This window comes from Geospiza fortis, unplaced genomic scaffold (genome assembly GCF_000277835.1).
Source record: "Geospiza fortis unplaced genomic scaffold, GeoFor_1.0 scaffold112, whole genome shotgun sequence".
NCBI classification, from domain to species: Eukaryota; Metazoa; Chordata; class Aves; order Passeriformes; family Thraupidae; genus Geospiza; species Geospiza fortis.
This window is the reverse complement of record NW_005054298.1, coordinates 507657-520499: the sequence shown is the minus strand read 5'-3', so window position 1 is coordinate 520499 and position 12843 is coordinate 507657. Positions and strand designations below refer to the sequence as shown.

Below are 12843 nucleotides of genomic sequence, written 5' to 3'. Positions count from 1 at the left end.
CTCCAGCACCCAAAATGTCATCCCATCAAAATTATCCAACACTTTCCAACCAGACCTGACCTCCTTCCTTCTCCTGGGGTTGTTCTGAGAAATCCCCTTTATCCCACTGCTGGGAAGGGCTGCAGGATTTGTGGCTGAGCTCTGGCTCACACCTGGGTCAGCTCCTGGGCTTTATCCAACTTTCACCTTCTAGTGACAAATACCAGCACAGAAAATCTGTAAACAGCAAATGTTGGGACATGAAGCATCAGGATGGGCAAAAAAAAGAAAATTAATGAATTTTGGGGGGGAAAAAACCCCTCTGGACATCTTTAAAAGGATGACAGAGTAGGAACTGTGCTGTGATTGGGTTTGTTCTGTGATGGTGCTTGTTTATTGTCACAGGGAAAATACATTCTTAAACCTGTGAGGATTTAAACTCAGCTCTGAACGACCACAGGCTGAAAGGGATTAAACAATTCCCTCTCTTCCCCTCCTTTTAAGGGGTGAGCTTTGCTTTTAGTTCTGTGTCCCACGGGGCCAAACAGAAGGAATTTTTATACCAGTGAGACAGTGGTGGTGGCTGTTCTTTCCAACATCATCCCCAAAATACCTTCCTGGATTTTAAGGGAACTCAGAAGGGCTTCTGGTGACTTCCCAGTTATTTATTCATGTCCCTGAAGTGAAATCAGTGACTCAAGGACAGCGGGAGCAGATTTAAAGTGGTTGAAGCTGACATAAACTGCTGCTTTACAGCCCTTACAAAGGTTTTTCTCCATATTTCAAGTTAGTTCTAGTTTGAGTCCTTTGGTGGACATTTCTTGGTTTCCCCATTTCATGTATTTCTTTCTGGTTTGTGATGTACTATTGGATTTTTATCCAGGTTTTTTTTAACATTTAGTGTTGAATACAATTGCTCTACATACAGTGCTCATCACACAGGCCCAGGGTTGGGGCAGCAAAGCAGGATTGGTCTCCAAGCCCTTGAAGTGATGTTCACATTCCACAACAATTCATGGAATTGATGATTCCATGAATTCTTTGTGTCTCAGTTCCATCTCAGCCCTTCCTTTCCTGCTGGAGCCACGTCCCTGCTTTGCTCCCCAGGCCAAACAAAGGAACAAAGAGACCCCATAGAAAGGTCCCTGTGAAAAGAAATGTGCTTGGAGCTGCCCCATGGGTAATTTGGGGTTGGAAGAAGGAAACCTTCACCCCAGCTCTCCCTCGGCCTGTGGGGTGCTGCCATTGCAGGGTGAAATGGGATATTTGAGATCATTAATGCAGTTCATTGAAAGCTGGAAGGATATTTAACTTTTCTTCTGTAATCCCAGCACAAACCTTTCCTTTCCACAATATTGTTACAGGTCTGACCTTGCTCCTTGTGCTCCCAGCCTGGGAGTCTCCAGGCTCAGAACATCCCCAATGAATTCATGTGTTTGTTACTCACTTCTCTCAGGTTTTCTTTCTGTCCTTAAGAGTTACTGATGCCTTTCATCTTTTCTCCCCAGAAGTGGAAAGCTAAATAACCATTTAGAAGCTGCTATACACGAGGCCATGAGTGAACTAGACAAAATGTCTGGGAATGTAAGTTCCTTTTCCTTGGGAATATTCTCCTTTTCCATGTTTCTGCATGTGTGTCCATTGGAGGGGGGCTTGCTTTGGGTGGCATTCTAACAAATCCTGGTTTTATTTTCTGGAATAATGAGGAATTTCCAATATTTCCCCTGTATTAAAAACTGTTTAGGAGGTATGATGGTTCTGAAAAATGGGAGGACTTGTAGGATTTTAGGTGCATTGCAAATTTTATTGCTTTTGACAAAAGAGATTTACACATCCAGCCTGATAATGCTTGGATGAGTTCCAGCCCTGCTCCTGTTCCAGGGGGCTCCTCTGGCTACTGACACAAAATCAGGCTCATTTCCTTCTCAGCTGGAGTAGCAGGGTAGTGAAACCACATTTGAAAGCACCTTTCTTTTGAGTGCAAAACTCTTGGAATTCAGTTTTCCCGTGAGAAATGAAAGATGTTGTCATGACAGGTAAGTTTAAAAAAAGAAAGAATATTCCTAATATACTCAAGAGTGGTTTTTCCACACTAATTACAATTATTGTATCTTTCCAATAACAAGTTTGGTTTATAAGATGTCCTCATTTTTATTTCTAAAGCATGGCTGTAATTTCATTGCAGCCCACCTAAAAATAAAATCTATCACAGCACATGTAACCTCCCACATCTTCTATTTGGTCATTAATTATTCAAATTATTAATTATGAAATGTTTGAACACAGGGGAGAAAGGTTTTCTGCTGATATTCAGTGCTCAGCACTGAAGATGTGCAGGTTTGGAATTTACAGTAACACTTTTGGACCTTCTGGAGTATAAAAAGGAAATATATTTATTTATATATTTGAAGAACTGAAGGCTTAGAGCTGATTTCAGACCCAACAAGAAATATTTAAGAAGTTATTGAGTAACTTTTAAGTAAGAACCCAGCCAAATCTTTTGTTAAAACTGAATTTAACGAACTGAGATTTGAGCTTTGATTTAAAACAACGTTGTTGTGTTTCCCTCCTTTGGAAGGACGAGGAGAGCAGGAGGTGATTGTTGGTCTGCAACAAATAAATTTGGGATGGGTGTTTGGGCTGGCCCATCCTGCTGGCACTTTTTCCCACCCATAAATCCAGGAATATCTGAAGCTGCCTGCTCTGGGCATTGGGAGCAGCAGGAAGTGCTTGGTTGGATTTGCTGCTCTGGTTCTTCTGGCACCAAACTGGACCTGCAGTGCCTTGATTGACCCTTCCAGTCTGTGGGCCCAGAATTTGGGATCAGGGCTGCTTTCCATAGGGATTCTCATTCCTAGAAGCACTCCCAGGGAATCAGCAGCTCTTTTTAGTGACTTGCAGCTCCTGCTGCTCAGCCCCAGCCGTGGTGAAAGATGTGCAGCAGGATCCTCAGCTGCAGCAGGGAATTCTGGCAGGAGCAGTGGGGGCAGCAGTGTCAGGGGCTGGAGAGCTCAGGAGGGAGCCAGGGGGTGCTGAGGGTTGGTTCCTGTGCTGGGAGCTGCAGCTGCTGCCGACAGATGGTGGTGGAATTCCACATCAGCTCAGCCTTCCTCCTCCTCCTCTCTCTCCTCCTGCTTCTCCCTGAGCAGCCAGCACTGCCAGACTTCAGCTCTCAAATCCAACCATAGCTGGGAATTGAATGTTTCCTTTTAAACACAGAGAGTTTCCTGGACATCCCTCATTCCTTAATAACAGCCCTGAGCTGGACTTCCCCAATTTCCCATTACCAGCATTTTCTCACCATCTTCTCCCCACATTTTATCACTCTGCTCACTAGAATGTGTGAAGGTTTGTCACCAAATTTGCCATTATTGCAGTTTGGGATCAGTCCCTGATTTGGGGGTTTTAGTCCCTGATTTGGGGGTTTCAGTCCCCGATTTGGGGGTTTCAATCCTTGATTAGGGGGTTTCAGTCCCCGATTTGGGGGTTTCAGTCCCCAATTAGGGGGTTTCAGTCCTTGATTTGGGGGTTTCAGTCCCTGATTTTGGGGGTTTCAGTCCCTGATTAGGGGGTTTCGGTCCCTGATTTTGGGGGTTTCAGTCCCAAATTAGGGGGTTTCAACCCTTGATTTGGGGGTTTCAGTCCCAAATTAGGGGGTTTTAGTCCCCAATTAGGAGGTTTCAGTCCCTGATTTGGGGATTTCAGTCCCTGATTTGGGGATTTCAGCCCCTGATTAAGGGGTTGTTTCCCAGCCACTGCACCTGCTGTCTCTCTCCAATGGGATGCACAGGTTATGGAATCCACCTTTCCCTCCCAGTTTCTCAGAGCTGTTGAAGTCCCTTAGTTCTGTGTAGCTGTGAAATGCCCAGAGCTGGTTCCTGACAGCCCCTCCTGCAGCCCCTGGATGCCTCTGACCAATTTCCTTTGCTAACTTGTGCATATACTTATTTTTAGGTCCACCAAATCCCGCAGGGAGACAGACAAGTGAAGCCTCCAAAACTCAAGAGGAGGAAGATCTCTAGATAACATTGAATGTCTTTGTTACTGGTCCAGTCCTTATCACAGTGAGCGTGCACATGAGTCTATCTGTAGGTATTGATCCAGACGTGGCTCTGTCAGTATTTCTGTGGAGACAGCTCGCTGCCATGGCAGGGCACCACGAGGAGCAGGGGTACCAGATTTGGGGTGATTAGGAGGGATAGAGGTTGCTGGATAAGCCAATCAGAAATCATGAAAGGTTGCAGTAACAATGTCAGATGATTACTGAATTTTTTTTTTTCTATAATACTAAAAAAATTGTGATTATAAGAAATAGTCCAAATGTTTCTGAGAAATTTTCATTGTGTATATAGATAATACAGAATTTCATGGTGATATCTGAACTGTAAATATTGTACAATATTGTCATGTACAAGCGTACCTAATGCACACTTTATCTTTTATTGTACAAAAAATAGTGTACAAAATTCTTTGGTTTCTATTGAGTACACATACAAGAGACTACCAGTGTAAAGTGATAAATAAAAATACAGCCTAAATGCTTTTATATGATAATGTAAAAGATGCTGTTTTTGTATTTAACAGCAGAGAGAAGGCATGATTATGTAATACCTTAATTATGACATCCACTTCACGCCACTGAGTGTTCATTGCTCTGTCTGTTTGGAATGAACCTTGCCTGGAAGTGCTGGACTCCAGTTCAGGCCTTTAGGAGAGCGCAGCCTCGCAGATTCCCAACGGGATGTGGGATCACAGCTCTGATTAACAATTCCAAGGCTGCAACCCCTCGGTTGCGTTTTTATTTACTTAGCTTTGAACGTAGAACGCTGTAGATTTGATGAAAAAGGACAAAAAAAAAAAAAAGAGTAGAGGGACTATTTTAGTCAGCCATTTCTGTAGGAGAAGTTTCATAGCCACCTGAGGAACTAAAGAGTCGATCCCCCCCTAACGTTGAGCCCCTCCAACCACCCCCTAGATTAATTAGCTTTGATTATCTAACGTCATTAACACGGTGTTTCCTCGGAAGGGGGCAGAGGCCCTGCTTTCAGGAGTGGTCAGGATTGGTTGCTGGTGATTTCCTTTGGTTTGGCAGTAGGATGAAAGGGCAACGCTCCGCAGCATCCGGGAAAAGCAATCCCAGGATCCATCTCGCAGTATTAAAGCAGAAAAAAAGTTAAGGGTGGCTTACAAAACTATTAGCAACAGTAATTTTTATCAGTATTATGTAACATATCAGATTTATTTTATTTAAAAAGAATTATTTATACCATTAACAGATTCTTATATATATTAATGTGGCTGAAATGCGCAGGTTAAATCTATTAACCAAATTATTTATGTTATATTAAGTGAGAAATGTGAAACATATGTAGAAAAAAAAATTAATACACTACAGATTTAAAAGTCTAAAGCTATGAGCCATTATAAAATTAACGAACGGAAGTGTAGCACAACATTCTTTCCATTTGATTTCATTTTTCTTTTTCACACGGCCGGTGGCGACGGTGCCGAGGCTTCCCCAGAGAATCCCAGCCACATTCCCAGCCCGGGGGAGCTTTTCCTCCCAGCCGGGGCCAGGAGCACCGCTTACCTCAGACCTCCTTGTCCCCGAGTCCCGCCTGTGGCTCTCTGGCCAAGGACTGGCAGTGATCAGCACCCCGGGCAGCGCAGCCTCCCAGCATCCCCGGATCCCCGGGATCCCGAGGATGTGGCTCCTTCTCCTGCTGCCCGAGTCCCCTGGTGGGTGCCCAGGGCAGCGTTGGCCAGCGGGGCTCGGTGCTGGGCATGCAGCTACCTCGGGGCTCCCGGGCTGGCTCCTGTGCCGGGGTCCCTTCCGCGGGCAGGTTCATTTGTCTCTCCTCCTCCTCCTCCTCCTCCTCACGGAGCTGTTCCAGGGCTGCCAGCTCCCGTTTTCCCGTGGCGTGTGGCCATGTCCCGGTGGCCCTTGGCTCTTCCTGTCCCGATCCGTGCGTGGGCGAGCGCTGGAGCCCCTGTCCCTCGGGATTCCCTTCGCCTCCTCCCTCTGCTTCGTGTCCCAGAGCTGAGTTTGTGTCTCCTTTGGCCCTTAGGTCTGTGCTCCCTCCCCGCTGTTTTACTTTACATCCCTAAGATTATGTAAAGTATTCTCGTGCACTTGATTTCCTCGGTTAATAATGGCATTGATGTGGGTGCTAGGAGTAGTTTGTTTCAGTCCATACCAATTTTTTTTTTCTCTTTTAGAGTTTTTATGGTTTCATGTAAGCAGTTAATGTAAATATTGTGAGCATTACAGGTCATGCAGTGTTGTAACATTTTAAGAAATGTTGCACCAACTTTACGATTAAAAAACTGGTCACTCATACTTGAATTTTGCCCATAGAGCCATTTCTTTCTCTTTGCATTAAAGCATAATCTACTTTTTTGATGGAGGCCCAACCCTTCTTTCTACCTTATTATTTTTTGTTTAATAAATCTCTATTTTTTCTAATAGAAGACTTAAAAATGAAAATTAAAAAAAAAAATACTTTTTGCCTACTTTCTAATTTAAGAGAGAATTCCTATATTTAAAAGGTGGAGAAAAAAAAAAAAGACAAAAAAACACACACAAAAAAAAATACTCCATTGTGGAAAGTGGAACACCACTGGATTTGTCATTAACATGGCACAATCACCCAAAAGTGGCTGAGTACAGCGAGCCCACGACGCCGATCAGGACCTCGGTAGATTTAGGGAACGCCGTGATTCCTTGAGGATGTAAAGTGTTGCATATTCTTGTCTATTTATTTATTTATTTATTATGCTTTCTTTTGCTTAAGTGGGTGACAATGTGGTTGAGTCATTCAGATGACATTCAAATTAAAGGAAATATTCCTCTTTCTATTATGGTGCGTTGTGTGAACACCATAAACGAAACGAAACAAAAATATTTTCATTTCTTTCGATGGATTTTCTTCGTATTTTCAACTTCCTGGCTGGTATCAGCTGCAAACAAAAAAAAATATCCACATAGTTTAAAAATAATTTTTAGAAAAGAAAAAAAAAACCAACCCACCCCACCTCTGATGTCCCAGGTCTGTTATCCTCGCAGTCTAAGGTTTTAGGGGTTAAGAGAAACTTCAAATTCCAAGGTCTTTCTGAAATCATCTCTGAGGAGGTTTATAAGTCATGTGAAATCCTTTTGGAGTCCCTGAGTTTGATGGTCTAGAGATATTAGAGGGCTCGTGGTGGACTGAATTACCTTAGGACTGAATTACCTTTCTTAGCTACAGTTTGTATTTTGCTATGTAGGGTTGTAATGTGAGAATTCCAGAAGAGCCGTAGCATAAAAGTGCTTTTCTATTTTTTAAAAAAACCCATTCTAGTCTTACTAAGAATTAGAGAATTTTTTTAATATCAGTTTTGTAATTTTTGATAAAGTTGTCAATATTATGATTAAATCACCAGAAAAAACAGTTCCTGTGCTGTTCTCTTCGGGGCAGGGACTTTGTCTTCCGACGGATTGTTCGATGCCACGATGGGATGCCCACTCTTAAACGGGGCCACGGGCACCGCTGTGGAATTAAATAGCAACCCACGGCTGTGAGGTTGAGTTAAATCCATGAGAGCCAAGGGAATTCCCAGTTCAGGCTGCAGGGCCCACTGCCTGTCCATGGTCCGTGCACTCCGGGGAGGCCTCGGCGCTGCATCCCACGGGTAAGTTCAGGGAGCCTGTGGCGGCTCCTGCTCACAGCAGCCAGGATCTCATCCCAGGCATTCCCACCCACCCCTCTGAGCGAGCAGCTGCACCTCCAGGGGCCAGGATTCCCCCCAAAACACCCAGTGCTCCAAGCAGGAGATTCCAGCAATCCCAAACACCAAACAGTTTGATACTCACCATTCACACCGGGGTCCGGTCAGTGATGGAAAAACACTTGGAGGCTAAAAAACAACAACAAAAAAATCCTACAAAAATAAATTGTTCTATCCCCAGGTCACCGGCCTGGGAGCTGCAGGGACTTCCAAGGCCACAGACACCTCACCAGGCACTCCTGCCCTGCTCCTGGTGTCTGGTTATCCTCGTGCTCCCAAGGATAAAGAGCAATTCCATGCCCCTGTGTGATGTCCTTAAATATCGCTCAGCCTCAGGCTGGGTTGGTGGTGGTGCCATAAATGCCTGGACAGCTCCCAAAAATTCCCACCAGCCTGGTGTGATCCTGCATTACAGCCTCTCCTTCAGCCTGGAATGGTTTTGTGTTGTGTAAAGCTCAGCCCTGGGAGCTCAGAGCCCTCATTGCCCTCTGCCAGGTCTTGGCTGTGAACGCTTCAAAGCAATTTTTTGTTGTTCTGTTAAAAAATAATAATTAAAAAATTGAAGATTTGATTTGGAATCCCCCACGTGAAAGAAGATCCTGGAGAGATTCCATCTCCCACGTTTTTACCTGCTGTGAGATAAGGGTTGGTTTGTAATTGAGTGTCATCCCAAAGGGAGCTGAGGGGTAGGATTTACAACTGGAAAAAAAAAATCTATTTAGAGCAGCACTGTCTGGAAATTCCTGCTTTGGGAAAGATCTGGGAAGTGGGAAGGGTTTTGGCTGACACTGGATGAAGTGGGGCAGGGAAGGAAGAGCAGGAGCATCCTCAGGAATTGCTGGGTGAAATCCCAGGGAAGCACTGGCACAGGGTGGAGTTCCAAAATTCCAGGCAGGAATTGATCCCAGTGAGTGATGCTGGGCTGAGCTATGGGGGGGTGAACCAGGCACAAATGGGATGGACAGCAAAGGCTTTTCCAGCCACGTCCGTGGTGCAGGTAAGTGGAAAATCCTTCACTGATAATTCCCTAAATATCTGAGGAGTCAATTCTTTGGGTCACATAACCATGGAATTCCTGCCCAGCTGGTTTCTGCTTCACTTGGGCCCCAGCAGGTGACAGAGGGGCTGCAGGGTCTGTGCTGAGAGGAGCCAACTTTCCAGGCACCAAACAGGACTCCAGAACAGACATTCTCTTCATGCCACTTCAGAAGTTTCTGTCTCATCAAACCACAATCATCTGAGGCCTTTTTGAAGGAGAAGCAATTCTGAACTCCCAGCAGAAATACAGCTCATTTTCACTTCCAGGAAAATAAGTTCTGCTTCTCTCAATGATTTTTCTCTATAGAGAGAAAAAGTCATAAAAATAACAACGTTTTGGGGTTATCATTATCTGTTCTCAGTCATGGGAGTGAGCTCTCTGCTTCGGAGGAAAAAGGGAAGAGTTAACATCTGAAAAATAAAACTCCTTCCTTTCCCTTCCTTTCCTTTCCTTTCCTTTCCTTTCCTTTCCTTTCCTTTCCTTTCCTTTCCTTTCCTTTCCTTTCCTTTCCTTTCCTTTCCTTTCCTTTCCTTTCCTTTCCTTTCCTTTCCTTTCCTTTCCTTTCCTTTCCTTTCCCTTCCCTTCCCTTCCCTGTTTAATTGGGATCAAAAGGAGAATCTGTAGTTCCCAGACTTGGCCTTAAGAGTTTCATGAACCAAAACAACAAACAGGAGATAACAAATGGGGTGTTGGGAAGGATTAAACCTTTGTCATTTACAACTTGGTTATGACAACAATAAAAAATAGGTAGCCAAGTGTTAGGCAATAAATCAATAAATACAATATCATTTTTAAAAATCTATTTTTAAATCTCGGAGAAGTACAAATGTGGTTTTTGCCACCCTAAAACCAGCAAGGGGACAATGACTTTGATAAAATTGCCCATCAAGTCCTGGTTTTGCAGCCACCTCACCAAGTTTGTGTTCAGATGTGGGGCCCAGGTGTGGCTCCCAACACCTTTTATCCTCGGATCAGGAGTGTCCTCAGCTGCATCCATCCCAAGGGTGAGGTGGAAGCAGTTTGTGCTAATGTGAGGCATGGAAACACATGTCCAGGGCACATGTGATCCTTGTTAAAATGCTTGGAATGCTTGTGGGGGAATTAGGCTGAAGCCTGGTAATGGTGCAAATCAAATCTGTGACAGGCAAGGAGTCCTGGCCAGGGCAGATTTAAGTCAGGTTTAGCTAAAAAGAGAGTCAAGCTTTGGGAGTGACAACAAAATATCTGCATCTGCTGGAACTGATTGGCTTTGCTGAGAGCAGAGCTGATATCGCTGAGGAATAAAAGAAAGGCAACAAAGCCCAGCAAGCAGCAAATGATGAATTATTCAATGCAAATGTCAACTTTTAGTGGTGACTGTGGCTGTAAATCTTTTTTTGCAAGGCTGAGCGTTGCCATTAAGCAACTCCATATGATGCTACATCTGTCAGATTTCTTTTGTATCATTTTATTTTTATGGATGCCAGGGAAAAGTATTGGGAATTTCCACGCTCAGATTTTATTAACATCATTTCCTCACTTTCTGTCATCCTCTGATTTAATGTTCGGTTGATTTTTCTGGCAAGGGTTAAATCCATGCCCACTTCAGCAACATCCCAAGCCGTGAGTCTTCACGTGAAAATCAGCTTTTGCTGAGAAATTTTAATTTTCCTGTGCGTTGAACCCGAGTTGAATTCCTGGGGAAGAGGGGGAATGGTGAGGGAAGAATGAGGAGGTGCCATGACTGTGCCAGTGCCGGGGGATTCCTATCACATCCTTATCATCAATCTGTCCAAGGATTTCTATAGCTCCCATTATCCCCCCTGCCTCCAGGATAAGAAGCTGGCAACAATTGCCCATTGTCAGTTTATGAAGGAACTTTTTCATCTTCCTTCCCCAAAGACTCGATTCTTAATTAAGTAAATTAAAATTAATTACGGAATGTGTACAACAAGATGTTATCAGAGCTGTGGCCCAGAGTGAGCTCTGTGTGCTGTGCCTGCGCGTCACACCAACAGGGAACGGCTTCAGACTGAGGCATGGATGGGATTTTGGGAAGGAATTCCTGACTGGGAGGGTGGGCAGGCCCTGGCACAGGTGCCCAGAGCAGCTGGGGCTGCCCCTGCATCCCTGGCAGTGCCCAAGGCCAGGCTGGACAGGGCTGGGAGCACCTGGGACAGCGGGAGCTGTCCCTGCCATGGCAGGAACGTTCCCATCACCTGCTCAGGGCCTCAGCCTGGTGCAAACCTCTCTGTACATGTAAGGCCAAGCTCTGTGCAACACTGTGGGAGATTAAAAACACCTTCCAGCCCTGAGGCTGAAGGCGTTTCAGTTGTTAAAAGATAATTTAATATTAAGCAATTCCTAAATATCCAAAGGACGAAGGACGTTTCCTCACAAAGCCCAAAGCACCTCTGCGTGTTTTGTAATGATTTCTTGTTCTTTGTTAGCCAGAGCTTTGAACTGAGCCACATTCCAAAGGATGGGAATGCTGCACTTCCATTAATTAGTTTGCAGAGGAAGATGTTGACATTAGCTATTGACAGGGATCCTCTTATAAACTGCCTGATAAGGATGACTTCAATGTCTCATAAAATCATGGATTAAACAGCAAGAGTGAGTGAAGTGTAGCCTGAGGATCACTGGACCCGCAGCAAAATGAGCACAATTATTTACCGAATGAAAGTGGAATAGGTTATTGATTTGGATCCTAAAACTTTCAGGAGATGAACATCTCAGTGATGTCAAGTGTTTTCAGAAGAGCAAATCCCTGTTCCAGGAGCTGGTCAGAGCCAGGAGACTCCTCAGTGTGACCAGGCCAAGTAGGGACCACTCCCAGCAGGGGAAAGGGAAAGAAAAAGAGAAAGAAAAAGAAAAAGAAAAAAAGAAAATAAAAGAAAAAAAGATGGGTTTTGTGCTCCCTTCCTTCAGCCCCACCAGTTCCCATTGACAGGAAATTTGGGTTATCCCTTCCTCCCAGACCTCAGGGGAGGCTCCCTGAGTGCAGCTCTTGGGGCACCATTCAGCTGCTCTGAATGAACAAATTCAGTGTTTTCCCAAATGTGGTTAATGACATGTTACAGAGCTGTAACTAATTACATGGCCCTTCGTTATCAGGTCCAGGGAGTGGTTCATGGGCTTTCTTAATGATCCTTAAAAGATGGAATGAGACTTCTTAAAAATTTCCCTCTGTTAGAGACCTCCTAATTTCTAACTCTTAATCCTCAAAGAAATTTATTTCTACTTCTTTGTTCAATAAACCAAGCCCTGGTAAGGCACAGCTGATCAGAAGTTTCATGTTCCCTTGACTTGTTTCTGGAACCAAAGAAAGAGTAAAGTGGCTCAAAGCTTCTGCTTCTGAGAAAAAGGAAAGTTAAAGAGCAAGGTTGTTTTCAATCAGCTGCTGGTGGTGCTGCAGAAGGGCATCAAGACCCCTCAGGTAAATCAGGTAAATAACCAGGAACTGAAAGCTTTCTTGGCTCAGAAATTGCTGCTTTTAACTCCAGTTGCACGATCTCTTTTTTGTTGGAAATGTGAGAGCACTCTTCCCCCAGCCCTGCAGACAATTGCACCTATTCAACTTCTGGGAGAGTTCAGAAACACGGGGGTGTTTGGAAGCTTTTCTAGAGCATCTCCTCAGCAGAGTGTGAGAAGCACAGTCTGATCTCCAAACAAACCCAGCTAAATTTACTCTGCTCCCACCCACCCTGGCGAGCACTCTTGCCACAGTTCCCTGCTCACACGTCTGGGTCAGGGCTTAAATGCTCCGTGAAAATTGGATTGCCATTCCACAAAGCCTTCCAAAGACATTTGGAAATTTATTTCTCCCTTCAATCTCACTGCTCTGCTCTTCCCAATTGCTCCACAGCTCTGGCTCCCGGTGCCAGGAGGAAACCTTGTTTGTTTTCTGCATCACTGAGGCTAAAATGTTTTGCTTAAACCCAAAAATTCCAGCCCCAAAATAGTGCTGCAAAGGCTCTGCCTGGGGGGAAGCCTCAGCAGAATATTGAATAATCCTTGGAAGTTTTTTAGCTCCCTCAGAGCATATTTGAGTTTTTCCTCCTGTTGTTCTGATTGGG

At 44.5% G+C, this 12843-nt stretch overlaps 1 protein-coding gene across 1 annotated transcript in view; it reads left to right on the top strand.

Annotated features, from left to right (window-relative positions):
- Positions 1 to 7409, top strand: part of MBD5 (methyl-CpG binding domain protein 5) — a 122889-nt gene extending 115480 nt beyond the window's left edge. The window contains 2 exon segments of the mRNA XM_031057181.1: positions 1488 to 1563; positions 3934 to 7409. Of these exon segments, the coding sequence (XP_030913041.1) occupies positions 1488 to 1563; positions 3934 to 4005 (148 nt within the window). The 3' untranslated portion in view covers positions 4006 to 7409.
- The last annotated feature ends 5434 nt before the right edge of the window (positions 7410 to 12843 follow it).